General features: G+C 48.4%; 1 protein-coding gene across 1 annotated transcript in view; it reads right to left on the reverse strand.

Annotated features, from left to right (window-relative positions):
- Nucleotides 1-338: 338 nt before the first annotated feature.
- Nucleotides 339-27,076, reverse strand: part of LOC138528217 (extracellular calcium-sensing receptor-like) — a 165,117-nt gene continuing 138,379 nt past the window's right edge. The window contains exon 6 of the mRNA XM_069639673.1: nt 339-1,255. Coding sequence (XP_069495774.1) covers nt 339-1,255 — 917 coding nt within the window. The remainder of the gene's footprint in view (nt 1,256-27,076) is intronic.

Here is a 27,076-nt window from a genome sequence, read left to right on the forward strand (position 1 = left end):
GTGCAGTGAAGAGTATGCCTCCAGCCTTTGGTGGGGGGTACAGCCTGCACTTTTCCCCCAGACTAAGTGGATTTATCGTGTAGAATGACCACTCATTTTAAATTTGCTGGGAAGGGAACTCATGACCACCTCATGTGTTTCAGAAATGGGGGTGCACTTTCCCATCTCATGATCCAGTGATAACCGAATAGGACAGAGTGGCGGTAGCAGGAAATGAGTTTGGCTGTAATTCCATGGGTTTACCGCCAGATCCCCGCCAAACACTTCATAAGGCCCATTGCCATCTACATTGTTATCTTTACACTAATTAATACTCAGCACACACATGTATTGTTATTCTACTTGTGTATTGCCAAATGTTTTTTTCCTAGCAGATGTGTTCTTGTATTACTGTTGGGTCTCGCTAATATGATGAAACACTTTGGAAGGTATATACAGCTGAGCAGTCCAGCGCTGGAGCACAGGATGGCAAACACCTCCACGGCCACCATGTACTTCCCGCGTGTGCTCAGGTACGCAGGGATGAAGGAGATCCACACACTGACAAACACCAGCATACTGAAGGTGATCAGCTTGGCCTCGTTGAAGCTTCCAGGGAGATTCCTTGAGAGAAAGGCCACGATGAAGCTGACGGTGGCGAGGAGGCCCATGTATCCCAACATGCAGTAGAAGAAGATGGGGTCTCCTTCATTACATTCAATGATGATCTTATCATTGTAAGACCTGAAGTTCAATTCTCGAAATGGAGGAGACCTCAATATCCAAGTGGCACATATTACAATTTGGATGATGGAGCCGAAAAAGACTATGCCGGTTGGAGTCTTTTTTCCTAGCCATTTCCTTGCTGGGCTGGTAGGATCTGTCGCCTTAAAGGCTATGACAACAATTATAGTTTTTGCCAGAACAGACGAGACACTGATTGTAAATATGACACCAAAGATCATCTGTCGGAGCATGCAGGTGAGCTTGCTGGGCTGACCAATGAAAACAGCGGAGCAGAGGAAGCAGAGCATGAGGGAGGCGAGGAGGAGGTAGCTGAGACCAAGGTTGCTGGACCTTACTATGGGAGTGTCTCTGAACCTGATGAAGATGAACAGGATGGAAGCAGTGAGGAGGGCCAGGAAGGCAGCAGATATGATGAAGATCAGACCCAGAGGTTCACCACATGACAGGTATTCAATCACTTTTTCAATGCATGCATCCCGTCTCTTATTGGGCCATTGAGTTTCAAGACATTTGAAGCATTCCGCCGCATCTAAAAAAAGGAATGATGTTTAATCGGTTAATATGAGACTCAATTTATTGAGTTAAGAGACTCTGAAATGTGCCAAGAACAGACACAGGTTGTTCAGAGTATATATATTTGCATTTATGTTGGAAGTATTTTCAGTAAATATGTAGTTCCAAGGCACAGCTGCACAAACTGGTAGCTGGTGCTTTTTATGAAGCACACATGCATCATGTTGAGCACATTTGAACTTGAAATGCACAGAGAAAGTGAAAGTATGTGGCTCTTAACGTTATTGATTAATACTATAATAATAATAATAATAATAATAATAATAATAATAATAATAATAATAATAATAATAATAATAATAATAATATTAATAGATCTGATGCAGAAACAGATGACACACAAGAGCATCTTTTGGGCCCATGCATATTGCAGCTCTTGAAATGACCTTCAAGATCTCCATTTCATTCACAGTAAAAGAAAATCCTAATTTAGAGTCAAGGGCAACTGCAACAATGGAAAGTGCATCTTCACCAACATTCCAAACAACCATAATAACGTTGTCGTCACCAATTTCAGGGAATACACCCAGAAAGTGCAGAACTCAAAAAACAGGAATGAATGCTTAAGGAATGAAAGGTCCATTTAGCAAAAGCCATGGACTAGCAATGGTGCTTCTACAGGGCGCAAATAACTACACCACAATAAAACACTGCGCATGGGTAACACTGGAAGCATGTTTCCACATGAACCATGGAGGGCAGAACACCACTACACTATTGTCAGGCTGTGTATTTCCGAAGTGTCATGAAGACATCAGGAAAACAATACCAGATAAGTGATTAGAGTCTAAGAGACACGGTGGGCAGATTATCAAACAGTAATGGCTCTTCACCCTCCACCTTGCCCCATTGGCCCACCTGAACTCTTTCTTCTCTCCTCACTTCCAGAGTTATACAGATGACACACAGCTCTCATTCAAGCTTCCCTCCTCCTCCTCCTCCTCCTCCTCCTCTTACTCGTCTCTCTTCCCTGACTGACTGCTATTCAGTCATGGTGTGCTGCCAATGATCTCTGCTTTAATGCCAGTAAGACTGAGCTCCTTCTCATTGGGACCCCAGCCCCCACCTTCACTCCCTCTTGCCACCCTCTGTGGGACCCTCTCCTCACTCTCTTGTGAGGCAAAAAACCTTGGTGTCATCTTTGACTCCTCTCTCTCCTTCTCTCCTCACAGCGCGGACCTTGCCAAGAAGGCCCACTATCAGCTGTACCTCCTCAGATGCATTCTCCCTTTCCTCACCTTCCCCCAGAAGCTCAATGTCTCCAGAGCTCTGGTCCTCTCCAGGCTGAACTACTGCAACAGCCCCTTCCTCAATCTTCCTTCATCTTCCCTTTGCCCCCTTCCACTAATCCAGAATACGACTACAAGATTTATCCTTGGCCTCAAGCCTAGAGACCCCATCTCTCCAGCTCTAATTTCTCTACACTGGGTCCTGGTTGCTGCTAGGATCAAATGCAAGACCCTCTGCATCATCCACAAGGCTTTCTGCGGCCTGGTACCCTGCTACATCCAACTATCTCTCCATAAATACCTCCCTGCTAGAACCATTTGATCTGTAAACTCCAACTCTCTGCAAATCAGACGTTTCTCTAAGCAAAGTGTGGGAGGTACGTGAGATACCCATAAGCCTCTGAAATAACGTATAAAGGATTAAGGGCGCCGTAGCCTGGCTTGGGTGCCAAAGCAAAGTTTCACAAGACAACTGAAAAAAGAGGCCAGTCTTGCCACCTAAAACAAGGCACAAATGGCATGATTAAAAATACTGTCTCCAGGCAGAGGCACCAGACCAGGTTTGCATTCAGGCATTCATAGTAAAGGAACATGCTGTGTATGGTACCATTTTAAAATTCAGATAGAAAGAAACATCTAGTAGCTGGATTGCAATGGAGCACTTCTCCATATGGCAGAGGTGGTGGTGGACATATTCTGATGCCATGAACTTTTTTTTTTGAAACTTGAATTTTATTAATTTTAACGTTGGATGCGAATTTACAGGTGGGTACATGTTATGCATTGCCATTTGTTTCATGAGGGTATTCCAGTCCACCTTAACAACGTTTGTTAACATTATTGTTCGTTAATCCAAAAAGGAAGCAGGAAAAAAGAAAACCAGGGAAAGGAGAAAGAAAAAATAGAAACACCCCTCCTCCTTCCCCCTCCCATTTTCCGAGTTGCGAATCCACTTCCTTCGAGGCATTGTCATTCTGAATCGTAGTTGGCTGAGTGACGTTCGAGATTGAACATTTTAAAGACGTAGGTCCCTATTGTGGTCTGTGACAGGCAAGGGTTATTGACAATGAGCTTTTCGGCTTTTCGCCAGTGATGGCGCTAGATCGGTGCTAGTTTTCTTGCTGTGTTGGGTCGTCTGTTGCTGAACGTGTGATGTACCGTACGGTGAAGTCATACCAGGCTTCTTCTTGACATGCTGCTTTGTCGTGTAGTATAGCCATTATCTTTTCCATCGTGTAGATGTTTGTGGCGATCTGTATCCAGTCCTTTTCATTGGGGAGGCGTGGGGCTTTCCATTTCGTCATGAGAGCTGCTCTCGATGCTAGTAACAAGAAGGATGTTAAACCTTTCACCCTGACCATTTCGTCATCTTTTTCTTCGAGGCCAAAGAGAATTAGGAGGGGTGACATTTCCCTCTCAATGCAGTCCATCTGTTTGATCCATCCCAGGACCTCCTGCCAGTAAATGCAGACTTTGGGGCAGGTCCACCACATGTGCCAGTAGTCGGCATTCATACCGCATTGACGCCAGCATCTCGGGCTGGAGGTCTGGAACATTTTTGACAACCTGGCATGGATCGTACTGCCATCTGTGGAGTAATTTTATGGCATGCAGTTTATACTGTGCCGCAATTGATATCTTCGATGGTGTCTCACAGATTTTGTCCCATGCCTTCTGATCAAACTCTCTAGCAAAGTGTTGCTCCCATCTCGCTTTGAGACGGTGGTTTGGGGCGTCATCTTTGGTAATTAGGGCCCTGTACATTCGTGCTATGAGGCCTTTGGAGGCAGCAGTGGTATCCAAGATCGTCTCAAAAGGCGTGAGCTCCCTCTGTGTGGTGGCCTTCCACTCCTTTCTGGAAATTACTCCTTTCAATCGCAGGTACAGGAAAACTGGTATCGGGTGAATTTGGAGGGCTTCTTCCAATTCACTTATTGATATGAATTTCCCTTTTCTCCACAGCTGGCCGACTCTCTCGAGACCAGCATCAAACCAAGCTTGATATCTAGCGTGTTCCGGGATTTCTTCTCTGACCCCGGAGGACCAGAGATGGCTCAGTGGCGAGGGCCACGTGGTGACTCCTAACATCGCTTTCCCGTACCTCCATATGTTCCAGAGTGTGCTCAGTATCAGGTGGGTGCGCAACTTCCTCGATAATTTGTTTCTGGGGACCCATAACCATTCTGCTAGCGTTACGTTTCAGAAAATGTTATTGTCCAGTTGGACCCATTGGAGGTCTTTCCTGTCTCGCAGGTGCGGGATTAAAATTCTGAGCTGCGTGGCCTGACAGTAGCGTTCTATGTCCGGCAAGCCCACTCCTCCCAGGTCCTTTGGTAATATGAGAACCTCATAGGGGATCCTGGGTTTCTTTCCATTCCACAAAAATTCTAATATCGCCTTTTTGACTTGTCTGAAGAAATGCACCGGAATTGTGATGGGCAGGACCTGAAAGGGGTACAGGAAGCGTGGGAGGGTAACCATTTTGATTGCGTTTAGGCGTCCCATCCAGGAGATTGTCAATGGTTTCCATTTTTTGAGATCGACCTTAAGGGCCTCAAGGAGCTGGGGGAAGTTAGCTTTGTAAAGGTTGTCAAGATGTCACGTCAAATTAATCCGCAAATATCTCAAAGTTGGGCCTCCAATGATCAGCCCAAGGTGTTCGAGGGTGATTTGGTGTTCCGGGGATGGTTCGTGGAGTGGGAATAGAATGGATTTAGATTTGTTGATCTTGAATCCAGAGAGCATGCCGTAATCTTCTATCAGCTGGATCGCTCGTGGAATGGAAGAGGTTGGATTTGAAACATGGAGTAGGATGTCATCTGCATACAAGGCTAATTTGTATTCTTTGGCGTTCACCGTAATCCCTTCCACTGCTGGATCTGCTCGGAGCATCACGGCGAGAGGTTCTAGGGACAGTGCAAACAGTATTGCCGAGAGGGGGCAACCTTGTCTCGTACCCCTGCCGAGAGGGACCCAACGGGAGAACTGGGCGTTCACCGCAACCGATGCTCTCAGGGAAGTGTAGATTGCTTTAATCCCTCAACGGAGTGTGGGACCTAGGCCTATCTTCAGTAGCGTGGCCTCAAGGAAGTGCCATTCAACTCTGTCGAACGCCTTTTCGGCATCAATGGAGAGCAGTGCCAGTTTGCTCAATGAGGTTTGGGCTTCATGGATCAGGTGCAGGGTTTTCCTGGTGGAGTCCGCTCCTTGTCTGCCCAGGATGAAGCCCACTTGACCATTGTGAATTATTGCGGGCATATGTGACTCCAGCCTCGCAGTAAGGATTCTTGTGTACATTTTGGAATCAATGTTTAAAAGGGATATTGGGCGGTAGAAGGCGCACAGCTTATGGTCCTTAGCCGCCTTGGGGATGACTGTTAACAGTGCTTCAGAAAATGACTCGGGTGCCACGCCGGATTGCAGGATATTGTTAAATAAGTCGACCATGAACGGGAGAAGGGAGTCTTTGAAGGTTTTATAGAACCCAGCCGTGTATCCGTCGTTTCCGGGGGCCTTCCCCATTGGAAGTTTTTTGATCGCTTCTGCAATTTCTTCTCCTGTGATGGGGGCTTCCAAGGTAAGTGCTGTGTCAGGCGGGATAGCCGGCAAGGGTATTCGATCCATGTATTCATTTATCGCTTCCGGATGCGAGGTAGCTCTTGACTTGTATAACTCCTCATAAAAGACAGCAAAAGCCTCGGGGACACTGGGGGGAGGTGGTTCGTCTGAATCCCCTTCTGTTTGGATCATGGGCACCCATCTCTCTTGGCGTTGGCCTCGCAGTCTTGCGGCTAGTAAGGCGCCTGCTTTGTCCCCATGTTCATAGTGTTTCTGCTTAAGATATTGGAGCTTGCGTGCAACGCCATCCGTCTCCAGTTGTCGCAGTTCATTCCTCTTGTCGTTGGCCTCTTTGCTCTTTTGCTGTCTATCTTGGTCAGCAGACTGCGCAGCAAGGTCTAATTGCACAATTTCGTTCCGGAGCCTATTTTCTATCAATAATCTTTCTCTTTTTTTGGCTGCTCCCTCTCTAATTAGTAGTCCTCTCCAGGTCACCTTGCCCGCTTCCCAAATTGTGTTCATGGAAGTTTCACCCGTATTGTTGATTTCGAAGTATTGGGTAATGTCCTGCTCTAGTTGCGCCCGAATGATTGGGTCCTTGAAAATGGATTCATTGCAGCGCCATTTAGAGCATCTTCGAGGAAGAGCCATTTGATCGAGGGTGACCGTGACCATGTCGTGGTCTGACCACGAGACAGGAGTTATACTGGCCTCAGTCATTGCCGTAATGAGGTCCGCGGTTAGGTATATATAGTCTATTCTGGAATAGGTTGCATGCGGGGCTGAGAAGAAGGTAAAGCCCGTCCGGGTGGGGTTGGCATGTCTCCACGCATCGGTAAGATTGTAGGCAGTCATCATGTCTGCGGTGGGAGGGCGTCTGACACCTTCAGAAGGGGTCGCAGAGATGCAACCCGGTTGTCTATCTTGTTCTGGGTCCATCCATGTGTTCAGATCCCCTCCAAGTATTACATCTCCTTCTGCCTCGCTCATAACCTTTGGGATTATCTTCTGTAGGAATCTGTCTTGTCCTGTATTGGGGGCATATATTGCCCCAAGGGTGACGACCCTGCCTTGTATTCTGCCCACAAGAACTAGCGCTCTGCCACGGACGTCCATCCATGACTTCAAGAGTTCAAATTGAATCACCCTATTGATTAATATGCCGACTCCGGCCTTCTTCAACGGACCAGAACCCCAATAATCAGACCCTAGTTTGGTGTACAGAACCTTCCTCTCTTCTCCCTTGCTATATCGTGTTTCCTGTAAAAAGAGAATGTCCAAATTGGCCCTCTTGAACTCCCTTGTCACAAGCGATCTCTTGGTAGGGGAGTTGAGTCCCTTTACGTTCAGCTTGCCAATTTTCAGTGTACCCTGCCTGTCACTTGATTCATTATGTCTGTAGGACATCGATGTATCTGTGGGAATTATTCACTAAGTCACTCTGCCCCGTATTAGAGCTGGCCATGTCGGAAGTGTTGTTGCAGCTGCCTCTCCTTAACAGGGGCTGTTTCTGAGGGTGTGTCATTCCCATTGACCATCCCCCCATCTGCTCCTGCCGGGTATTGAACATCATACCCTGTGTCCTCTTGTCCAATCGCATTGTTCTCTGATTTTTTGACGAGGATCTGTGGGTGTTTGTGATGGCGTCCGAGTCGGGCTGGATGCGAACAACCAGTCCACTGTCGGACCACCAGTGAGGGTCATAACCGCACGACCCCGTCAAATAATAACATCAAAATAACGTGAGCCCCCGCCCCCCTTTTCATAAGATCATTTAACAAACGGTAGTATGTCAACATACAACAATCTTAACTATGAGATTATGATACATGCGTTTTCCGGAATCTTCATTCTACGGCAGATCTCGTATTCTAATCAAGAAGCATAATACGCCAGGATGCAGAACTTGGAGTCGCTACGTCACTTATTGTTGTCTGGTCTGTCGTTGGGCCGCCTGTATTTCCTCGATCCCTTCACCCTTTTTCTTCTCGGGCCCTGAAGTTCCCAACGTGATCCGTCCTGCGCAGGGGTGTTCTGAGTTCCCTCTCCCGAGGCTGTTCCGAGAAGGTCAGCAGTGCAGTCACGGATTTCCTCTTCAGAGCGGAGTAGAAACTTCCTGCTCCCGTGTTCAAACGAAAGGGAGAAGGGGTATCCCCATCTATACCTCGTGCCTTGATCTTTTAGCCTTCTCGTGAGAGGCTAACGTTAGCGATGAGAGATCCTGAAAAATAGTAATCTGGGCTCCCCCAAGGGTAAGGGTACCCCCGGACCTGGCTTTAGCGAGTATCCTAGTTCTATCCTGATAGCTGTGGAATCTGGAAAGGACCGATCTCGGGCCACCTGGAGGTCCTCCAGCTCTGTGAATTCTCTCAATCTTGAGCTCATCAATGTCCTCATCTGCAGTCAGGATTTTGACGATATCATGTATCGTCTGTTTAAGGTGTTCCTCCGTCTCCCCTTCTCTCTCCGGAATTCCAAAAAAGCGTAGGTTATTCCTCCTCACCCTATTTTCCAAGTCATCAATTTTAAGGCAAATCTCATCCTCCTTCTTCTCCATGTTCCGTATTCTAAGCTCCATTTGGGCTTCCAAAGTGTCGATCGAGGCCTGGTTGTTCTCGACTCCCTCTAGCCTCTCCTCAATGTTATCTACCCTCTGGGTCATCTTATCCATTTACCCACCAAGGTTGGCACCCATATTTCGAATTTCACTAAGGAGGGCGGCAATGTCTCCCTTGGTGGCCGCTGCGCCCGTCTCAGAGGCTTCTATTGACATCGTAGGCCTGGAGTCAGGAGTCTGTGGCGGTGGAACGTAGGCGTACTTGCCGAGTTTACTTGGAACGTTCATGTAGCACCGGCCTGCGAGGAGGCACACACCCCGGAATCGGGGGCCGTACCCTCGAGCCCGATGTTTTGAAAGGCACATGGGGAGAGTTGGTGGGTCCCGGCGTGTTGTTCCTTGTTGCGGAGCTCTTTTGGAGGGGGGAGTGGGAGGAGGCACACGCCCTGTCACCAGGGGCTCTACCCTCCGCCTTGGTCCGTGTCTCCCTGTGGGTCAGATGTCCAGGGGGGTCGGAGTCCCGATACCAGCACGTAGTGGGAATCAGGAGAGAGTATGCAGGGTCCAGCCTCCGGGAGAGGGCCCCTGATGCAAATACGGCAGGGGGTAGGCACCCCTGAGTAATCTGCTGCTTTTCCGGATGCTGGGCTACTTGCCCGTGTTTCAATCAGGCTCTAGATGAGGGCCTTGCCAGAGGAGGGCACACGCCTCATGAGTGAGAGCCCAACCCTTCGTGTGTACTGTCATTCGTCGCTGTATGGGGAGAGGCCCCGGGCAGAGAATTCCGCAGGAGGTACTTCGGCGGGTCTGGGGAAAGGCAGTGTAGGCCAGGGCGGGAGCGTTACTTCAGTGATTGAACAAGATCCCTGCAGTTTGAGGCCAGATTCGAATTAATTTGGTCCCTCAGCGTTAATGTGTAATGATGCAAGATACAACGTAGCTGCCGATACAGGAGTGCGTGAAGCATGCAACTCCGTTCCTGTGCCAGGGCCTCCTCAATTTATGATTGGGTGCTCCACTCAAGGGGGTTCCCCGGGGGTGTCAAGAGGGGAGCGCTGGGGGAATTGGGCAGCCGATAGGCCCCCCATGGAATGAAGCTTTGTTTGGTCCTCCAAGAGAGCGGCGGAGGAGGGGCTGCCTCGGCCACCTCCGCTCGGCTGCCGAAGGCTGGGGGGGGGGAGAAGCAGGTCCCCGTCTCAACACGGCGATGCAGAGCACCGCGGCGGGCACTCACCTTCGCGGGCCTCCGCCGTGCACCGCAGGGTCGGCGTTCCGCGACCTGAGCCCGGGGGGGGCAGCCTCCGAAGTTCGCGGGGGCGGTGAAACATCCACGGCCTGTTCCAAAGTTCCCGCGCGGCTCAGGTCCTCTGCAGGGAGTGCGGGAGGCGGAGTCGTGTGCCGTGAGCCGCGGCCTCCTCCCGAGCCGGCGTCCTCGTGAGCGAGGGGGAGGCGGATTCTCGCAGGCTTTTCTCCATCTCCGGAGGTACGATTTCGATCAGGTTTTCGCTCGGGGGGTGGGGGGCACTCCTCTCAGGTTAAGCCACTGTTTTTGGGCATGGGGGGCAAAAGTGGGGGCTCAAGGCACTTTTGGGGCCCGTGGGCTGGGAGCTCACACGGAGGGAGTCATCGTCCGTGCGCCCCCTGGTGGACAGTTGATGCCATGAACTTTTATATCATTTTGGAGCCAATGTCCTGTCCCACCTTGATCATCCCTCTGGTCTGATCTTCGTAGAGAAGCTGTAACCATGCCACCTGAGATGGCTGGCATGTTTAAAGTGTCTCCTTCCATATTGCGCCTATAATACATGTCTGAGCTTGGGCTACTGTGGGCATCTTCCAAGGCCAACTTTCCAAGTCTCCCAAATGTCACCTGGCCCTCTACTCAATTGCACATCTGCAACCCACTGTCATCTGGATGCTAATGAGCATCTGGCTGCCGCTGAGTCTCATGTGAGCAGACCCAAAATCCGAGGCATTATCACTCATTATCTGCCCAACAATACACAGCATCCCCTACCAGCTTACACAATGCAGCCATATCATCGATGGGACCATGTAACTCTACCTCAAACCTGTAAGAATTAGGCAAAGGCGTCCAGCCCATCAGGTGGATAGGGTGAAAGAAAGCTCACCCTCCTTGCCGCTGGTGCATGGTGGCAGTCCACGAGCAGCCAAGCAATGTACCCCACTCTGAAGACCATGACTCTCATCCCCTCTGGCACTGTGTAAGTCTGTATTTGACCCATACTGTGCATGCTACCTTGTATGTAATGGCCTTGCTATTGTGTGCTTGGTCCCCAGGGGCTCTGTTATGCCAAGAAAGGCCCAAGTCCCCAACATTTGCCCAGAAGGCTTTTAACCATGCCCCTGCTACGTCTGTCACTCCTTTTCCTGTCCCTCTGACTTATACTCACATGCTATGACAGATTCCCACCATTCCCCTACCCTTCCCTCTTCTCCACCTCTATTACCACGGCATTCTCCATCCCCATCCTATTCAGGACTAACAAAATACATCTTACCCGCTACTGATGCATTTCTAATCTCATCTAAGACCCTTGCCCAGCTCACTTCATTCACTCACCCTGCCTTCCCCACCTCTCCTTCTAGCATCTCCCTTGGGGTCTGAAACTTCCAGTGCCTCTGAAACAATGTACCATTCCCCTCAGCCTAATTAGAGTCTCAGTGCCCTCGCACAGAACAAGCATGGGAACCACAGAAACCTTTGCCAGTAATGCCAAAGCCTCCATTATGACACTGATACCTTTCTGTACTCATCCTGTCCCACCAAAAGAGCAGTCTGCCTTCCCCATCTGTTAAGAATTAGTGACAAGCCGTGCACTCTGTTGCCAGTCAAGTTTTCCTGCATTGACTTCTCCTCCAAACGCACGTTTTCATGACTCCATCAATCTTCAGGGAGGCTATATTTCTTTACCTTTTCAGGTGTATCTTCATTTCCTTTTCAGGTGTTGCAGGTTAATTGACAAAATGTCTCTAAGGATTCTGGTACTTGTATTTTTCGCACTTTGTTGTCCTTCACCCCTCTTTCTGGAATATGATGCCTATCATCTACTGCCACCCTCTTCCCCAACATGGCCCTCATAACTCCTTCCTTCTTGACATTGGCCTTATATTCAACTTGCTTTCGCCTGATGCTCCAATTGCTCGAATGGGAAGACCCCACCAACTCAAACTCGATTTCCTCTTTTCTTGCCATTCCCCCTCCTCTCTCTATAGTCTCTTCACCAACAATCAAGGCAACTTATTTGACCTAATTTTTCTCTCATCCATTCTCCCCAAAAACACCTCAAAATGGTTAACTCCCAATCTGATGATTCAGTGACTTTGCTACCACGATTCCTCCACCCCGCTACTCCATCCAAACCACCACAACATGCACATTTAAAACTGACTCCATGGACCCTTACTTGGTTGAACTCCAATTTGTTATGTTTGCTCTCTCCCATACTGAAGCATTGTCCATCAATCAATCATTCTACTATTTTAAGTTCCACTTCGGCTCCCTTAGAACATCACTACCCTAGCCCCACCTTCACCCCTTAGTCTGCTCATCCCAAACTCTGGATTACTCCTGAAAATCTTCTACTCAAGACCCACTTTCACATCCACCTACATCACTGATGTACATCCTCGTCGCCCCCTCTTTTAACCAACGTCAGAAGCGGCTGTCAGGAGGCATTAATTGTTTATTTGTAAAGCGCTTATACACAAGTGAAGTTCTTCAAAGCGCTTCAAGGCGGGAAGGGAACAAGGGATTACAGTAGTCGTTCTTAGGCCTTGAAGATTCTGAATGATTTAACAACAATAACTAGGATACTAGGCCAGGGGCATATCTACTAGTGCAAGTGTGTGACAAAGAGTGATGGGGGAAAGAGGGGAGCAGGGGAGAGGGAAAGAAACGTACAGTACAATAAACTACAGTATTAGCCCTTGCTATGTAGGGGAGACAGAGGGAGGATTGGACAGACAGATTTGCTAGGCATAGTACATTCAAAGTTGTGCAAGTGCACAGAGGCAGAACATGTGAGGGAGCGGGAGGGGGACAAGTGCACCCAGTCCAGCAGATGCCAGCTTTAAGTGCAGAATGGTTGCCCCTCACATGGAGCATAATGCAGTGGTGTCAAGCAAGGTGCAGAGGCCCAGAGGTAAGTGCAAGACTGGCGGGGAAGCCTGGGACCTGTAGGGCTCTGGAGGTGCACCAGGTGACCAGTCAGCCAGCTGAGCAGGTTGGGGAAGAGAACGAAGGAGGGAAAGAAGCCATTCTTATGTCTCTCTCCATCCTCAACCTCTGTCATGTTCATCAGGCCAGGGATGCAGACCTTACAGGGTCATACACACAGGGGGCCCGGATGGACACAGTCCTGGCGCCTTTGCCGCCAGGCTCATAAAGAACAATAAACAAGACATTCATTTGAGGAAGAAATGCTTTTATGATGGACATGGCATTTTCATTTCAGGTGCATAGTGTATTTCACATGGAACTTTCATCTTTAAAGCAGCCCCACGTGTATTCTTGGGTGGGGCTACTGTTATTGGATTGCCTGGCACGTGCTGACTCACTAGGAGTGTCAGGGTGTGGCAGGCAAGCCAAGCCTAGTGGGCGTGCCCATGATCACAGCTATATAAGCGCTCTGATCCTCGAGGCAGACGCATCGCGTTAGTCTGCATTTACATGCAGCGTAACGATCACCGCCGCCTGGGATTCAACTTACCTTTAGAAGTCCTGTCATCTGCCTCCATACTTACCACCTGGGGAATCCTGCTCTCACCTGTGCGTGTCTTCTTGGCACCGCGGCTCACCTTCACATCTCCCGGAGCGCAGGTATCTTCATCTTGGCCTCGCGGCTCACCTTTAAATATCTTGGAGTGCAGACATCTTCATCCTGGCATCGTCGCTCATCCTCCATTCTCCCAGGATGCTGGAATCATCAACCTGACACCACAGCACGACACGCTCCACCCACGACCTCAGCACCTGAATATAAAAATGAAAAGCAAGGTTAGACACTTAACAGACATTAAGTTTAAGGTTGCGCTACCATCAAACCTCGCACTTTCCCTTAAACCATCACTCACCTGTTGTCTGACTTTGCGGTTTCATCCATCTTCATCCCGGCCATGTCCCGCATCTCCACAACTGCTTTTGGGCCGCAACTCCACCTATTTGAAAGAAAGCAGAAGAGAAAACGTTATTCAGGAATTAACAACAGTGAGATCAATAATACCAAGACAGAAAATAGAAAGAGGAAAAGACAAGAGACATTGAGAGACACTTACCACCAACCAGGAGGAGCATAGTCGCAGCTGGAATGGACTATATCTATCAGGGATCAGTGAAGGAACTAGATCCCATCAATAAGCACCCCTGCCAGAAGTAGCAGGACGGAGATCTCATCATCCATACTTACCAGGTGAGCCTTATGGGCCGGTACGTGCCCACAGAAATTGCACCTTGGGTTGAACGGTTTGGGAGGTAGAACAATCACCAATCAGCACACTCACGTTTTCTCATATCCACGCAGGAGCAGTGCCACCAATTGTTGCCACCCACAGCTTGTCCGAGGGGGAGAAACCTGAAGGGGGTGATCTAACCACGGGGAGGGCTGCAACCGTGCCCCAATGCCTCTGCAGAGACCAGGTGAGCGTAACAGAACGTGAAGCCACTACAACTCTCTGCCTGGGTTTTATGGAAACTTCAGAGACAGATCTGTTGGCCCAACTACTAGGGGAATTACGGGCTGAAGTACATGCCTCTAGAAAGGAGACAAGTGCATTAAGAAGGGATCTTATTGTAACTCGAGAAATAACTGATGACTTGGCAAGGCAGATGCTACAGGCACAAGCAGGACAGGTTCCCTTGCCTGGGATAGCCCACGCTTCTCCGCCACAGCAACCAACACCGGTTCAGGTGGTTCTTCAAGGGGCAGTGCCTCTAGCCCGAACGCTTCAACGCCGATCCAAACAAATTTGCCATATTCATGAACCAATGTCGCTTGCATTTCTTATGCAGACCAGGAGCCTTTCCTAATGATCAAGCCAAAGTTGCATTCGTACTCTCATACCTAGGAGGCAACGCAGCGGACTGGTCAATACCATTAGTAACACAAGATGATCCTTTGCTTCGAAACTTTGGGGATTTCAACACGAGATGGAGAAATTGTTTGCTCGACATACTCAAGGACAAGCGCTGGACAATGAGTTATTGTGACTCAGACAGGGGAATCAAGATCATGATCAAATTCTAAACCTCTGGACAGCACCAACACAGAGAGCATCGCCAACTACTACGACCAATGCCTGGGGTTAGCAGTTGACGAAGTAGCCCCACTCAAAATTAAAGTGCCCAAAACCAAGCGCAGCACCCCCTGGTTCAATCATGAACTCATAGAACTTAGAAGAAAAAAAGAGCATTAGAACACCTAACTAGAAAAAATAACTCCCCAGATCTTCAAACCAAACTACAAGACCTCTCTAAAACCTACAAACTCAGTGTACTCTCTAATAAAGCAGAATCTCTCTATGACCGTGTAGCTGCTGCAGCCTCCAACACCAAAGAATGATTTACTACTATTAGAGAATTAGAAACTCCCATCCACCCCTACAACCCCGTAACCCCCGGAAAGACCGGTGCACAACCATTCAGAACGCTTTATCCTCCAAAGTGTCATGATTCCTGCCTCTCATGTCCCTAGCCCTCCAAGATGTCAGGCTGGAGCCAGACCACGATCACCTACATGGTCCTCAAGGTCCTCTCCATCCCTCCAAAGACCCACTTGGAGTCAGACTTGGCGTTTGTGGCACCAGACTCACTCACTCCCATAGGGTAACATTGGGGATTGGTCTTGTGGTGCATTGATGGGGACAAGATGAATGCCCCCACATATGTCGGTTCCCAGAACTGCATGTGCAGTCTAGTCTTTTGGGTGTGGTTCAGCCCAGATACACCTGGGATACCCAGAGACTATTTAAGCCACGGCCAGGCTGAGAAACATGCTTTGTGTTTTCTGCACCTGCAGCATGACACTCACCATGTTCGGATTGGTCTCAAGTAGGCCTGCATCTTTCTTCTGCGCTCAGCTCCTGCAAGAACAAGAACACCGTTAGGAACAGCCTTACCTTGCGGCACTTTTGCCCATCATTCATTGCTCCTTCTGTTCTGCGGGCATCTTCGGCGGTGTCATTCCCATCCTGGCACGCCGCTTCCTAAGGAAAAGGGAAAAGAACAGAAAAAAGGCATTAGTAAGCATTCAGCAAATCTTCACTTATTTTTTAAAGACTGTACGAGCTTCAAACGCTTACCTAAATCCCAGCCGCTCTGGGGGACCTCTGTCTCCGGAACATCTCATCCATCTGCAAGAGGGAAAAGACACTCCAGGTTAGCGTGGAAACATCTAGAGGCACCGCCTACCGCACTTACTCACCGCATTTCTTCTTCATAATCGGCATCCACGCTGAAAACGTCGCAGCACCTAAAAGACACAGAAAAAGAACTCAGTTCAATACAAATACGAAAGGGTTGCATCGCGCATCGCGCTCTCACTCACCTTCAGCGCTACTCATCTCAGCAGCACGTCGCCATCCCCAGACGCCGGCCATCATCTAAGGAAGGAAAGCAACACAGTTAGAGAACTGTTCCAAAGACTCATTATACTTACCTGTCGGACTCTTGCTAGTGAAGTAACTAGGCAGCAACAAATCCACATCAATCAACGCGTCCCTGCGCTGAAAGCAGGATGGAGAACACACTTTCCAAGAAAACAAGGTGAGCTGTGGATCAAAGGGAGGGGTTGGACCCCGGGGAAGAAGGGGTTCAAGCACACAGAGACAATAGGGAGTTAAACTCTACCACTCCTGTGTTTCAGGCCCAGTCTCCAGTCGAGTAGACTCCAGGGAAGGGTTCGAGGTCGTAAGAGGTCAGAACAGGCTGAGTGACGTCTTCGTGGATACCAGGTGAGCGTTACAGAACACAAAGCCTCACATCAAAATCCACCTGGGTGTCATGGAAACGACATAAACTGACCAGTTAGCCCACATGTTGGGGCAGCTACGTTCCGAAGTACATGCAACCAGGCAGGAGACCAACACCCTGAGGAGAGAGCTGATAGTAGCCAAAGAACGCACTGATGATTTAAGCCGGCAACTTCTCCAGTCACAAGCAGGGCATGCACCATTCCTTTGTAGACCAGGGGCCTTTCCGAATGACCAATCATGGGTCGCTTTTGTGCTATCCTACCTGAGTGGTAGCACCGCGGACTGGTCTGTACCCTTTGTGGCCCAAGACGATCCTTTGCTGCATGACTTCAGGGGCTTTCAGCAGGAGAGGAAAAGCTGTTCGCCCATCGTACTCATGGGCATGCATTAGACAACAAACTTCTGTCCCTACGCCAAGGGAATCAAGACCTATTAACATACATAGCCACATTCGATAGACTCGTAGTTGAAGCAGAATGGCCAGTGGAGAAGAGAACCATGTTATTTCATCAGGGGTTGCAGGGAGAGCTCAAGGATTTTCTCGCACAAGTAGTGAACCCCCGTAAGACTGCTCAGAATTCATTGACCCTGTTGTTCAACTGGATCATAGGTTGCAGGATCGAAGAGCAGATCGAACCAGACCAGACCCTCGCCATATGTATGTGCGTTCAAGGGACAATATTGCCCGCACGACGGAAGATTCAGGAGAACCAATGCAAACCGGGGGGGGGTCAGATCCCCCTTGACTAAAGCGGAAAGGGATAAAAGGAGACAGCAGCAGTTATGTCTGTACTGTGGAAGGTCAGGTCATTTCCTTAAAGAGTGCCCTGTGAAGCCACCGAGGAGGATGGTAGGGGCCACGGACAAGGAAGATACCATCAAGGAATCAGAAAACTCCCCAGCCCGGCAAGTGTAGGGGTCCACTTGTCGAGCGAAGAAAGTGAACTTCAGACCTCACATTGGTCTTGATCAATCACCAACAACTATCTCGGATGCACGTAGTAAGAGTGTACTTTGACAATGGAGCCGTTGGGAGTTACATCGACCAGGATCTTGCGGCAAATAAGGGGCTTCGGTTATGCCCTAAATCGACCACCAACACTGTTTCCACTGTGGACGGCACGGAAATATCTTCTGGTCCAATATCCCAATGCACTGCAGCTTTAAACCTTCTGTGCCAGCATGGACACCAAGAATCTATCGTTTTCGACATCATTAAGGCACCACAGTTCTGGTTGATTTTGGGAATGCCATGGTTGGTAGCTCACAATCCTCAAATCGATTGGCGAGCAAAAGAATTGGCCTTTCCTGAGACTTGCGCCCACACATGTTATCGCCAAGAGAAACAACCAATAGACACCAGAACCTCCACGCTTGCGACTGTTGCAATTGGCACCCTACCAAGTGAATACCAGGACATTCAAGATGTCTTTCAGAAAGAACAGGCTAATACCCTGCCACCGCATAGTCTATACGATTGCCAAATCGACCTGATACCCGGCGCACAAATGCCTTGTGGGTGAATTTACGCACTCAGGGAACCAGAAAACCAGCACCTGAAGGCCTCCTAATCTTGTCTGCTTAACCCGTAGAAATATTCTCCTGCAAGTGGAGAGATGGATTTAGCCACTTGTGGATTCAAGTGATGGCACCCCCACAGTCCTCCCCAACCAATCACCTCCGAAATGCCCTCACAGCAATCTCACCTTATATTCTTGAAAGATGAGCTCTCCATCCTGCGTAGATTTGCAGGGGCGCGTCGATTCCAGTTACTTCACTGGTTTGAAGGCTCGGGAGAGTTCCGGAGAGTATTGACTCTGAGGTTCCTGGTGAGGACAAGTAAGTATTAAGTTCATAGAGTTCAATATGTCCGATGTTTACTCTTGTTCCCCCTTCCTTTCTTGTCTTGCAGCTGGCTCGTGAAAAGATGCTCTTGTGGCAGCTGGTGGCACTCAGGTAAGAGTCTGTATTACCCAGCACTGTCCGGTAAATGTTGCATGAAGAAAATGTGTTCTTTTGTCTCTCTTTACTGATGCGGCATGTGAAAATATGGAGACTCACAAAAGGATGCCTCCGGTGGTAAATCAGGTAAGTCTATGGTGGTAAGAATTATATTTGTTGGTTCCCTCGGCTCACCTTGTGGTTTTCTTTTGTCTCCTAGGTGCCGAAGTTCAGCGAAGACATGATGGAGACAGCGTCGACCCGAAGGATGCTGTGAAGACTGGTGAGTATGGTGCGGCGCTGCAGCTGGAAGTGCGGCGCGTGCAGAAATGATGTTCTTTACAGGTCCGGAGACAAGATGGATCCAGAATCAGGTGTGAAATAGAAATAAGTTTGTTTTCTAACCTCGTCCCTTTCTTTGCTCTTTGTTTTAGGAGCTCCAGATTCGAGGCAGGCGTGGCAGATGACTGAGTGCAGGCTGCAGGCACGGTGAGTGTTACGCTGCTGGATGCAGAATAACGCAAAGCGTGTGTTGCTGGTCGGGTGTGGTTTAAATAGCCTCAAAAGTAGTCCCAGGTAAGAAGTCCCTAGAACCACACCCGAGTAAAAAATAGTCCCTGTAGAAAAATAGTCCCTTTCAGGTATCATGTTGGATTGGAGTCATTTACAGCATGGTCTGCCTGAGGTAAGTAATGACTATGAGCCTGGCGCCTTAGGCGCCAGGACTGATTCCTACTATGAGCCTGGCGCCTAAGGCACCAGGACTGAACCCAGATAGCCCCTAGCCGGGGCTGCTGAGGTTTTACTAAATGTCTAGATGCCTGATCCCGGGGCTGATGGGCTTGGTCCGGATGCCTGGGGGTAGGCATCATGACAGCACTCCCCCCCAAGGCCCCTCCTAAAGTTGTTCTTCCACTGGGCCCTGGTTTGTCTGGGAAGTTCCGATGGAATCTTTTCACCAACCGAGGTGCATAGACGTGGTCACTAGGTTCCCATGACCTTTCTTGTGGTCCGTAGCCCTTCCAATTGATTAAATAAAAAAGTTTTGATTTAACCATCTTGGAGTCCAGGATATTTTTTACCTCGAATTCAGGTTCTCCATCTATCAAGATGGGGTCGGGTGGTTTGGTTAATCTTGTTCCTGGTTGAACTGGTTTTAAAAGTGAAACATGAAAGACAGGATTAATGCGCATATTAGAGGGTAATTCCAATTTGACGGCTACTGGGTTGATAATGGCCTTAATAGTGTAAGGTCCCAAATATCTAGGTTTAAAGGTCCGAGTTCCCTTCAGAGGTATGTGTTTTGTAGCCAGCCAAACTTGATCCCCAACCTGGTATTGTGGAGTTTCACTTCTATGTTGATCAGCATTTTTCTTATATTTCTCTTTTGCTTGTTATAAATGTTCTGTTGCCTCTTTAAATGCTTGTGTAACAGTAGAATGCAAATGACTAACTGCAGGCATTTCTAAATGCTGAGGCGAATCTAGTTCTGAGGTTCGAGGGTGATGTCCATATATGGTATAAAAGGGGCTTTGTCCGGTTCCTGAATTTACAGAGTTATTGTATGCATACTCGGAAATCCATAAAATATCTTTCCAATTACTTTCGGTCTGGTGTAGCATGCAACGTAGGTACTGTTCAAGGGTCTGGTTGGTCCTCTCCGTCTGACCATCGGTCTGGGGATGGTGACTGGTTGATAACCTCACGTTGATTTGAGCCAGTTGACAACATTTCTTCCAAAAAGGTGATATGAATTGACTACCTCGGTCAGAGACCAATACGGAAGGAAATCTGTGTATTCAAAAAATGTTTTTGTGGAACTCCTTCGCCAAAATTGAAGCAGAAGGTAATCCCTTTAGAGGAATAAAGTGGGCTATCTTGGAAAAAAGATCCACAATAACTAGAATGGTATTAAATCCATTACATGGAGGTAGATCTGTAATAAAGTCTAAAGATAAGTTGTGCCATGGTGTAGGTGGAATATCCAAAGGTTGTAAGAGGCCAGCTGATTTTTTCTTCTGACTTTTGTTTTGGGTGCAAATGCCACAAGACATTACAGTCTTTTCACCAGGTGGGCCACCAGAATTGTCTCTTCATTTTAGCTTCAGTTTTTGCGATACCTGGGTGTCCTTCCATCAGGGTGTCATGATAATTGGAGATGACTAGTTCTTGTAGTTCCTTGTGTGGTAGAAATAGTCGCCCTTGATAATAAGGTAGGTCATTGATGACTGAGTAGTCCGGGCCTTTCTTCACCTAGTCCTGCAGGGCTGTTCGATCGAAGAGTTGTTGGATCTTTACTTGAATATCCTCTAGTGTCTGTAGAGTGGTTATGCCAAGAATTATTTTTTCTGAAATTATAGGCACCGGTTCTGGGTTCGCATATGCTTCTCCCATCCCTATTCGGGATAAGGCATCTGCCTTGCCATTTTTACAACCTGGTCGATAAGTGATCACGAAATCGAACTCGGCAAAGAACAATGCCCATCGAAGTTGATGCGACGATTGGGCCTTGGCTGTTTTTAAATACTGCAAGTTCCGGTGATCGGTGATTACCGTAATGGTATGCCTGGCACCGAGAAGACAATGCCGCCAAGCCTTGAAGGCGGATTTGATGGCTAATAATTCTTTATCGGTAACCGCATAGTTTAACTCGGGTGCCGAGAACTTTCTGGACCAAAATGCTACTGGGTGAAGTTGACCGGTTTCAGGATCCTTCTGGGACAGGACAGCTCCCATGGCTAAACTGGATGCATCAGTTTCAACTATGTATGGAAGTTCGGGGCGTGGATGCTTTAAAACAGGTGCAGACGTGAATTTCGCTTTCAGCTCTTGGAAGGCCTTTTCAGCTTCTTCGGTCCACAAGAAGCATTTGTTTTTTCGCAAAAGTGCTGTGATAGGGTGTACAACATGTGAAAAATCTGGATTCAATCTGCGGTAGAAATTAGCAAATCCGAGCATGCTTTGTACCCCTTTAACTGAACTGGGTGATGAACTGAAGGCGGGCGTGGCAGAAGACTGGATGCAGGCTGCAGGCACGGTGAGTGTTACGCTGCTGGATGCAGAATAACGCAAAGCATGTGTTGCTGGTCGGGTGTGGTTTAAATAGCCTTAAAGGTAGTCCCAGGTAAGAAGTCCCTAGAACCACACCCAAGTAAAAAATAGTCCCTGTAGAAAAATAGTCCCTTTCAGGCTTCATGTTGGATTGGAGTCATTTGCAGCATGGTCTGCCTGAGGTAAGTAATGACTATGAGCCTGGCGCCTTAGGCGCTAGGACTGATTCCTACTATGAGTCCGGCGCCTAAGGCGCCAGAACTGAACCCAGATAGTCCCTAGCTGGGGCTGCTGAGGTTTTACTAAATGTCTAGATGCCTGCTCCCGGGGATGATGGGCTTGGTCCGGATGCCTGGGGGTAGGCATCATGACAGACTTGAGAACGTGCATTGACTATCGCGCACTGAACCAGATTACCGTAAAAAAATGCTACCCCCTGCCACTGATCCCTGAATTGCTTGATCAAGTCAAAGATGCCCAAATCTACATAAAACTAGACCTGAGGGGGGCATATCACCTTGTTCGCGTATAACAGGGGGACGAATGGAAAACCGCTTTTCGCATCAAATACGGCTTGTCCGAATATCAAGTAATGCCCTTTGGACTTTGCAATGGGCCTGCAGCATTTCAATACTTCATGAACGATGTCCTACGGGAATTGATTGATGTCTGTGCTCTAGTGTACATCGGCGATATTGTAGTATATTCTGCATCAAAGCAGTTCCACGTTAAACACGTCCGATCCGTATTGGAGAAACTCTGTCAACACCAGCTCTACGCCAAGCTTGAAAAGTGCTCATTCCAGGTCTCCAAGGTGGAATTCCTGGGCTTTATTCTCAGCCCGAATGGAATCCGAATGGATGTACACAAGGTTGATGCTATCCTGAAATGGCCATCCCCAAATTCATTCAAGGGGGTTCAAAGTATGCTGGGTTTTGCAAACTTCTACTGCCGGTTCATCCCAGGATTTTCACAAATCGTGCATCCCATCACGTCATTGCTAAGGAAAAGCAACAAAAAGTTCCAGTGGACAACAGAAGCCAAGGAAGCTTTCCAGGAACTCAAATCAAGATTCACCCTCGCCCTGATCTCCCATACCTGGTGGAAACGGATGCCTCAAGCATGGCTATGAGAGCTGTCCTCTCACAAAAGGTGCCCAAAACGGCCAGTTACACCCTGTTGCCTTCTGGTCACGTAAATTCACACCCCCTGAACTCAATTACGCTATCACAGACAAAGAACTCCTGGCCATTAAGTCAGACTTTAAGGCATGGCGGCACTACCTCTTGGGTGCCAGACACACAATCACCGTAATAACTGACCACCGGAGCCTCCAGTACCTAAACTCGGCAAAGGCCCAATCCTCACGACAACTACAGTGGGCTCTTTTCTTTGCTGAATATGACTACATCATTACATTTCGACCAGGGGTGAAAAACTTGAAGGCCGATGCCCTTTCCCGTATGTGGGTGTTAGAGAAAGGGTATCAGACCCCTGACCCAATAGCAATCATCACGAGTGACAAGCTCCTAGGAATCACAGCAATCATAACTCAGATAGAATTACATGAAGAAATCCAAAACCTGATGAGTCCGGAGCAATTACAAGTGTGAAGTGCACAAGGAGAACATTACATGATAAAAGATCAGTTGCCCTACTTCAGGAATCGTTTATTCTTACCAAAGCAAGAACTATGAGAACAAGTCATGTCCGGTTATCATGATTCCTTGATCGAGGGCCACCCTGGAATCGCTAAAACCCTAGCCAAGGTAAAACGAAATTATTGGTGGCCCACGTGCGTAAAGACATTATCCAATTCATCCTATCTTGTGGAGTGTGTGCTCAAAACAAGTCATCCAAGCAGAAACCGGCTGGGCTATTACAACCATTGGAAATCCCACCAGCACCCTGGCACACGTTGTCCCTCGATTTTATTAGTGACTTACCACCCAGTCAAGGGTTTAACACTATTCTTGTGGTCATGGACCTAGTTTCAAAAATGGCACATTTCATTCCTCTTAAGAGGCTCCCAAATGCTTCCACTGTGGCAAAGGTATTTCTTGAAGGCATCGTACGGCTCCATGGGTTTCCATCAGTTTTGGTCTCAGACCGAGGTACTCAATTCGTATCTAACTTCTGGAGAAAATGCTGCTCTATGGCCCGGATCGACATCCGGCTATCCACCAGTCACCATCTCCAAACGGATGGTCAAACTGAGAGGACAAATCAGACCCTCAAGCAGTATCTGCGTTGCATGTTACACCAAGCTGAAGGAAGCTGGTTCAACCTATTATGGATAGCTGAATATGCTTATAATAATTCCCTACACACCAGCACTGGGCAGACACTCTTTTAGACCATGTATGGCAGGCACCCACGTACTTCTGAGTTTGACGTTCCTACAACCCTGAAAATGCCAGCAGTCAAAACCTTGCACACAACCATTTCTCAAACCTTTAAAAGGGCAGCTGAACACCTACTTCAAGCTAAGAATTGCCAAAAGAAGTTTGCTGATTGTTAGGGAGAATTCTCTGTTTAGGCCGAATTTCCTAACCTAGTGAGTCCCCCAGCAGCTTTGCTGGATTTCTGGAGTTTGTTTTTTCCATCCTGCCAAGAGTGGGACTCTTTTCGTCCCACTCTTGGACATGAATGTGTGTAATTCCTTTGAATAGCAATGTGTTCTATGGGCTATGGGGTCTTTTACTCCATAGGGTCTCATATGTTTTTCTATGTGTGTTATACCGCACCCTACGTGCCGTAACACTGGGGCGTCCTAGCGGACCTCCACCATAGACTCCATACCCGGGGACTGACTACTGTCTCCCCGGGCATGTAAAGTCACCATTGGCTTTACTAGACCTAAATTTACTAACAGAACTAGTACAAACCATCTTATTGTGGACGTACTAGTAGGGGTAATTCGATTACTCCTGGATCTGTTACTCGAGGGGGCACTGTCCCATCCCCCCTCGTCGAGTTTTGGCTGGTGGCAGTGGAAACTACTTGTTATGTACGACCCCGAACATAACCCTATGGGATTCGTCCCATTGTTAGAGATTGATACTTTTTCTCGTTAATTTCTAACATACCACCGGTCTACTTATCTTAAATGAGTTTGTCGGATGGTATTTTCTGCCAGAACTCGGTTTTTAAAAATGGCGTCTGTGTTCGTCTCTGTGACTCCTAAACCAAAGGTTGAGCCCTTTGTTCCACTTTTGGTGGGCTCTGTACAGAGACCCTCCAAAGTGGTGCCATTCTGTCTGGGTTACCACAGGGGTATGGGAGGGGGTTTAGGCACCCTGGACCGAGTTGCCTTGCCAACTCCGGTCGCACTCTGGAGTGATTGGCCCAAGTGGTGAGCCTTCCCGTTCACCACTTAGCATGTGTTGATTGACAGCTAGACTGAATGAATGGGGGTTTTCTGCATAATAGCAGGGCTTTTGGGACTGGATATTCAGAAGTCGCCACAGGACCTAAGAATCCGATGAGGGTAACGCTGAGCCGACCTGCACGACGACACCTCCGGTGGAGCCCTGCGGAACGGACTCACCACTTCCCGACGACAGAGGAGATCTCCCTGCCGGACAGTCTCTTCCCCTGACTGGTGGGAACAACCAGTCCCCTTTGCTTTTTCTTCGCCACAGGATGCAGTGGTCGAATTGCCCGTGCAGAGCACCTCGGCAACCGGATAGCCACTACCCCTGTACTGCGACCAAAAGGTGGTGCCTTGTGACGGAGCACTCAGCAGCTGGTCTCTTCCATGGTGGTGCACCGGACTTCACTTTTCTTCGACGACGAGAGCATCTCTACTCTTGGCAAAGACCGGACGTGCATCCACCACCAGGAACAACTGCCCCCGTCGGAGCTGTCTCTCCACAAACAAGGTACCGTGTCCGCCTGGCTTCCCTTTCGATCGGTTTGAGTGAGGTGTCTTAATCCTCTCCTTTCCGTTGGGTCGCCTCCAAGCTTTCTCACGTATTGTTCTGAACTGGTTCAATCTGCCGATAACAATTTGCTACAAAGACTAGAACGCATTTCCCCTAGAGACTTTTTGGGACATATCGCCTTGTCTCTCTCCGAGTGGGCCTGGCCTCTGAACTTTATGATCTATTGTGGTTCTTGCCTTCTTACCTTGCATTTTTGCCGTGAAGTATTGAACTGTGTTGATTTCATAACCTGCATATTTTTCTCTCCCGTCCTAACTAATATTAGAGTGCCATCTAGGTTGAGGCATACACCTCTGTCTGCAAATAAGTGATGCTGGTAGAACCTAGACTTGTCGAAATATTGTTAGAGGGATTGATCGTCTCTTCTTCGTATAGTAATTGTGATTGAAGTGTTTGCCGTGATAGTGCCATAGTATTTTTCATACATGTTCCGTTATAAATACCTGAATATCTATACACTGAGTCTTGTTGCCTGTTTGCTTGACTTACTGTGAAGAATTGCCCTATATTGTATACTTCACATACTGCTCAACTCTTCTTGAGGGAAGTCTGACTGCTCAGCCACAGCTACCAAGTGAATCTGTGTGGTACAGACTGCTACCAAGTGAGTTCACAGCCAAACGCCTGTAGTCCTAAATCTTTTGCAGTGGTCCCAGAGGGAACTGCACAGGTTTCCGCCTAACACTGATCAAACACCGAGCAAAGGCCCCAACTACCAAGTGGGAGACAAAGTCTGGCTGGCGTCTAAACACGTGTCCATTAAAGGAACCCAAACTTTCCGTCCAAGATACCTGGGTCCATTCACCGTCACCTCCGTGATAAATCCTGTGGCAGTCAGACTAGCTTGGCGTCAAACATGCAGATTCATCCTGTGTTCCACGTGTTTCTCCTTAAACCTGTTCAACCTGGGACCCGGGTAGCAATGCCACCGCAGCCAGTAGTAGTTGCCGGGGAGCAAGAATTCGAAGTCAAGGACATCCTGGATTCAAAGTACGTCAGATCCAAATTATACTACCTAGTAGACTGGAAGGGGTATGGTCCACAAGACAGGACATCAGAGCCTTGTGAGTACATCCATGCACCTTGCTTGCTTAGACGATTTCATCAAAACCATCCAAACAAACCAGGACCAGACAGATGAGCCTCCTTGAGAGGGGACTTGGAGGGGAGTGCTGTCATGATTCCTGCCCCTCATGTCCCCAGCCCTCCAAGATGTCAGGCTGGAGCCAGGCCACAATCACCTACATGGCCCTCAAGGGCCTCTCCATCCCTCCAAAGACCCACTTGGAGTCAGACTTGGCGCTTGTGGCACCAGACTCACTCACTCCCATAGGATAACATTGGGGATTGGACTTGTAGTGCATTGACGGGGACAAGATGGATGCCCCCACATATTTTGGTTCCCAGAACTGCATGTGCAGTCTAGTCTTTGGGTGAAGTTCAGCCCAGAGACACTTGGGATACCCAGAGACTATTTAAGCCACGCCCAGACTGAGAAACAT

This window comes from Ambystoma mexicanum, chromosome 7q, assembly GCF_040938575.1.
Source record: "Ambystoma mexicanum isolate Mex_15411 chromosome 7q, UKY_AmexF1_1, whole genome shotgun sequence".
Classification (NCBI taxonomy): Eukaryota; Metazoa; Chordata; class Amphibia; order Caudata; family Ambystomatidae; genus Ambystoma; species Ambystoma mexicanum.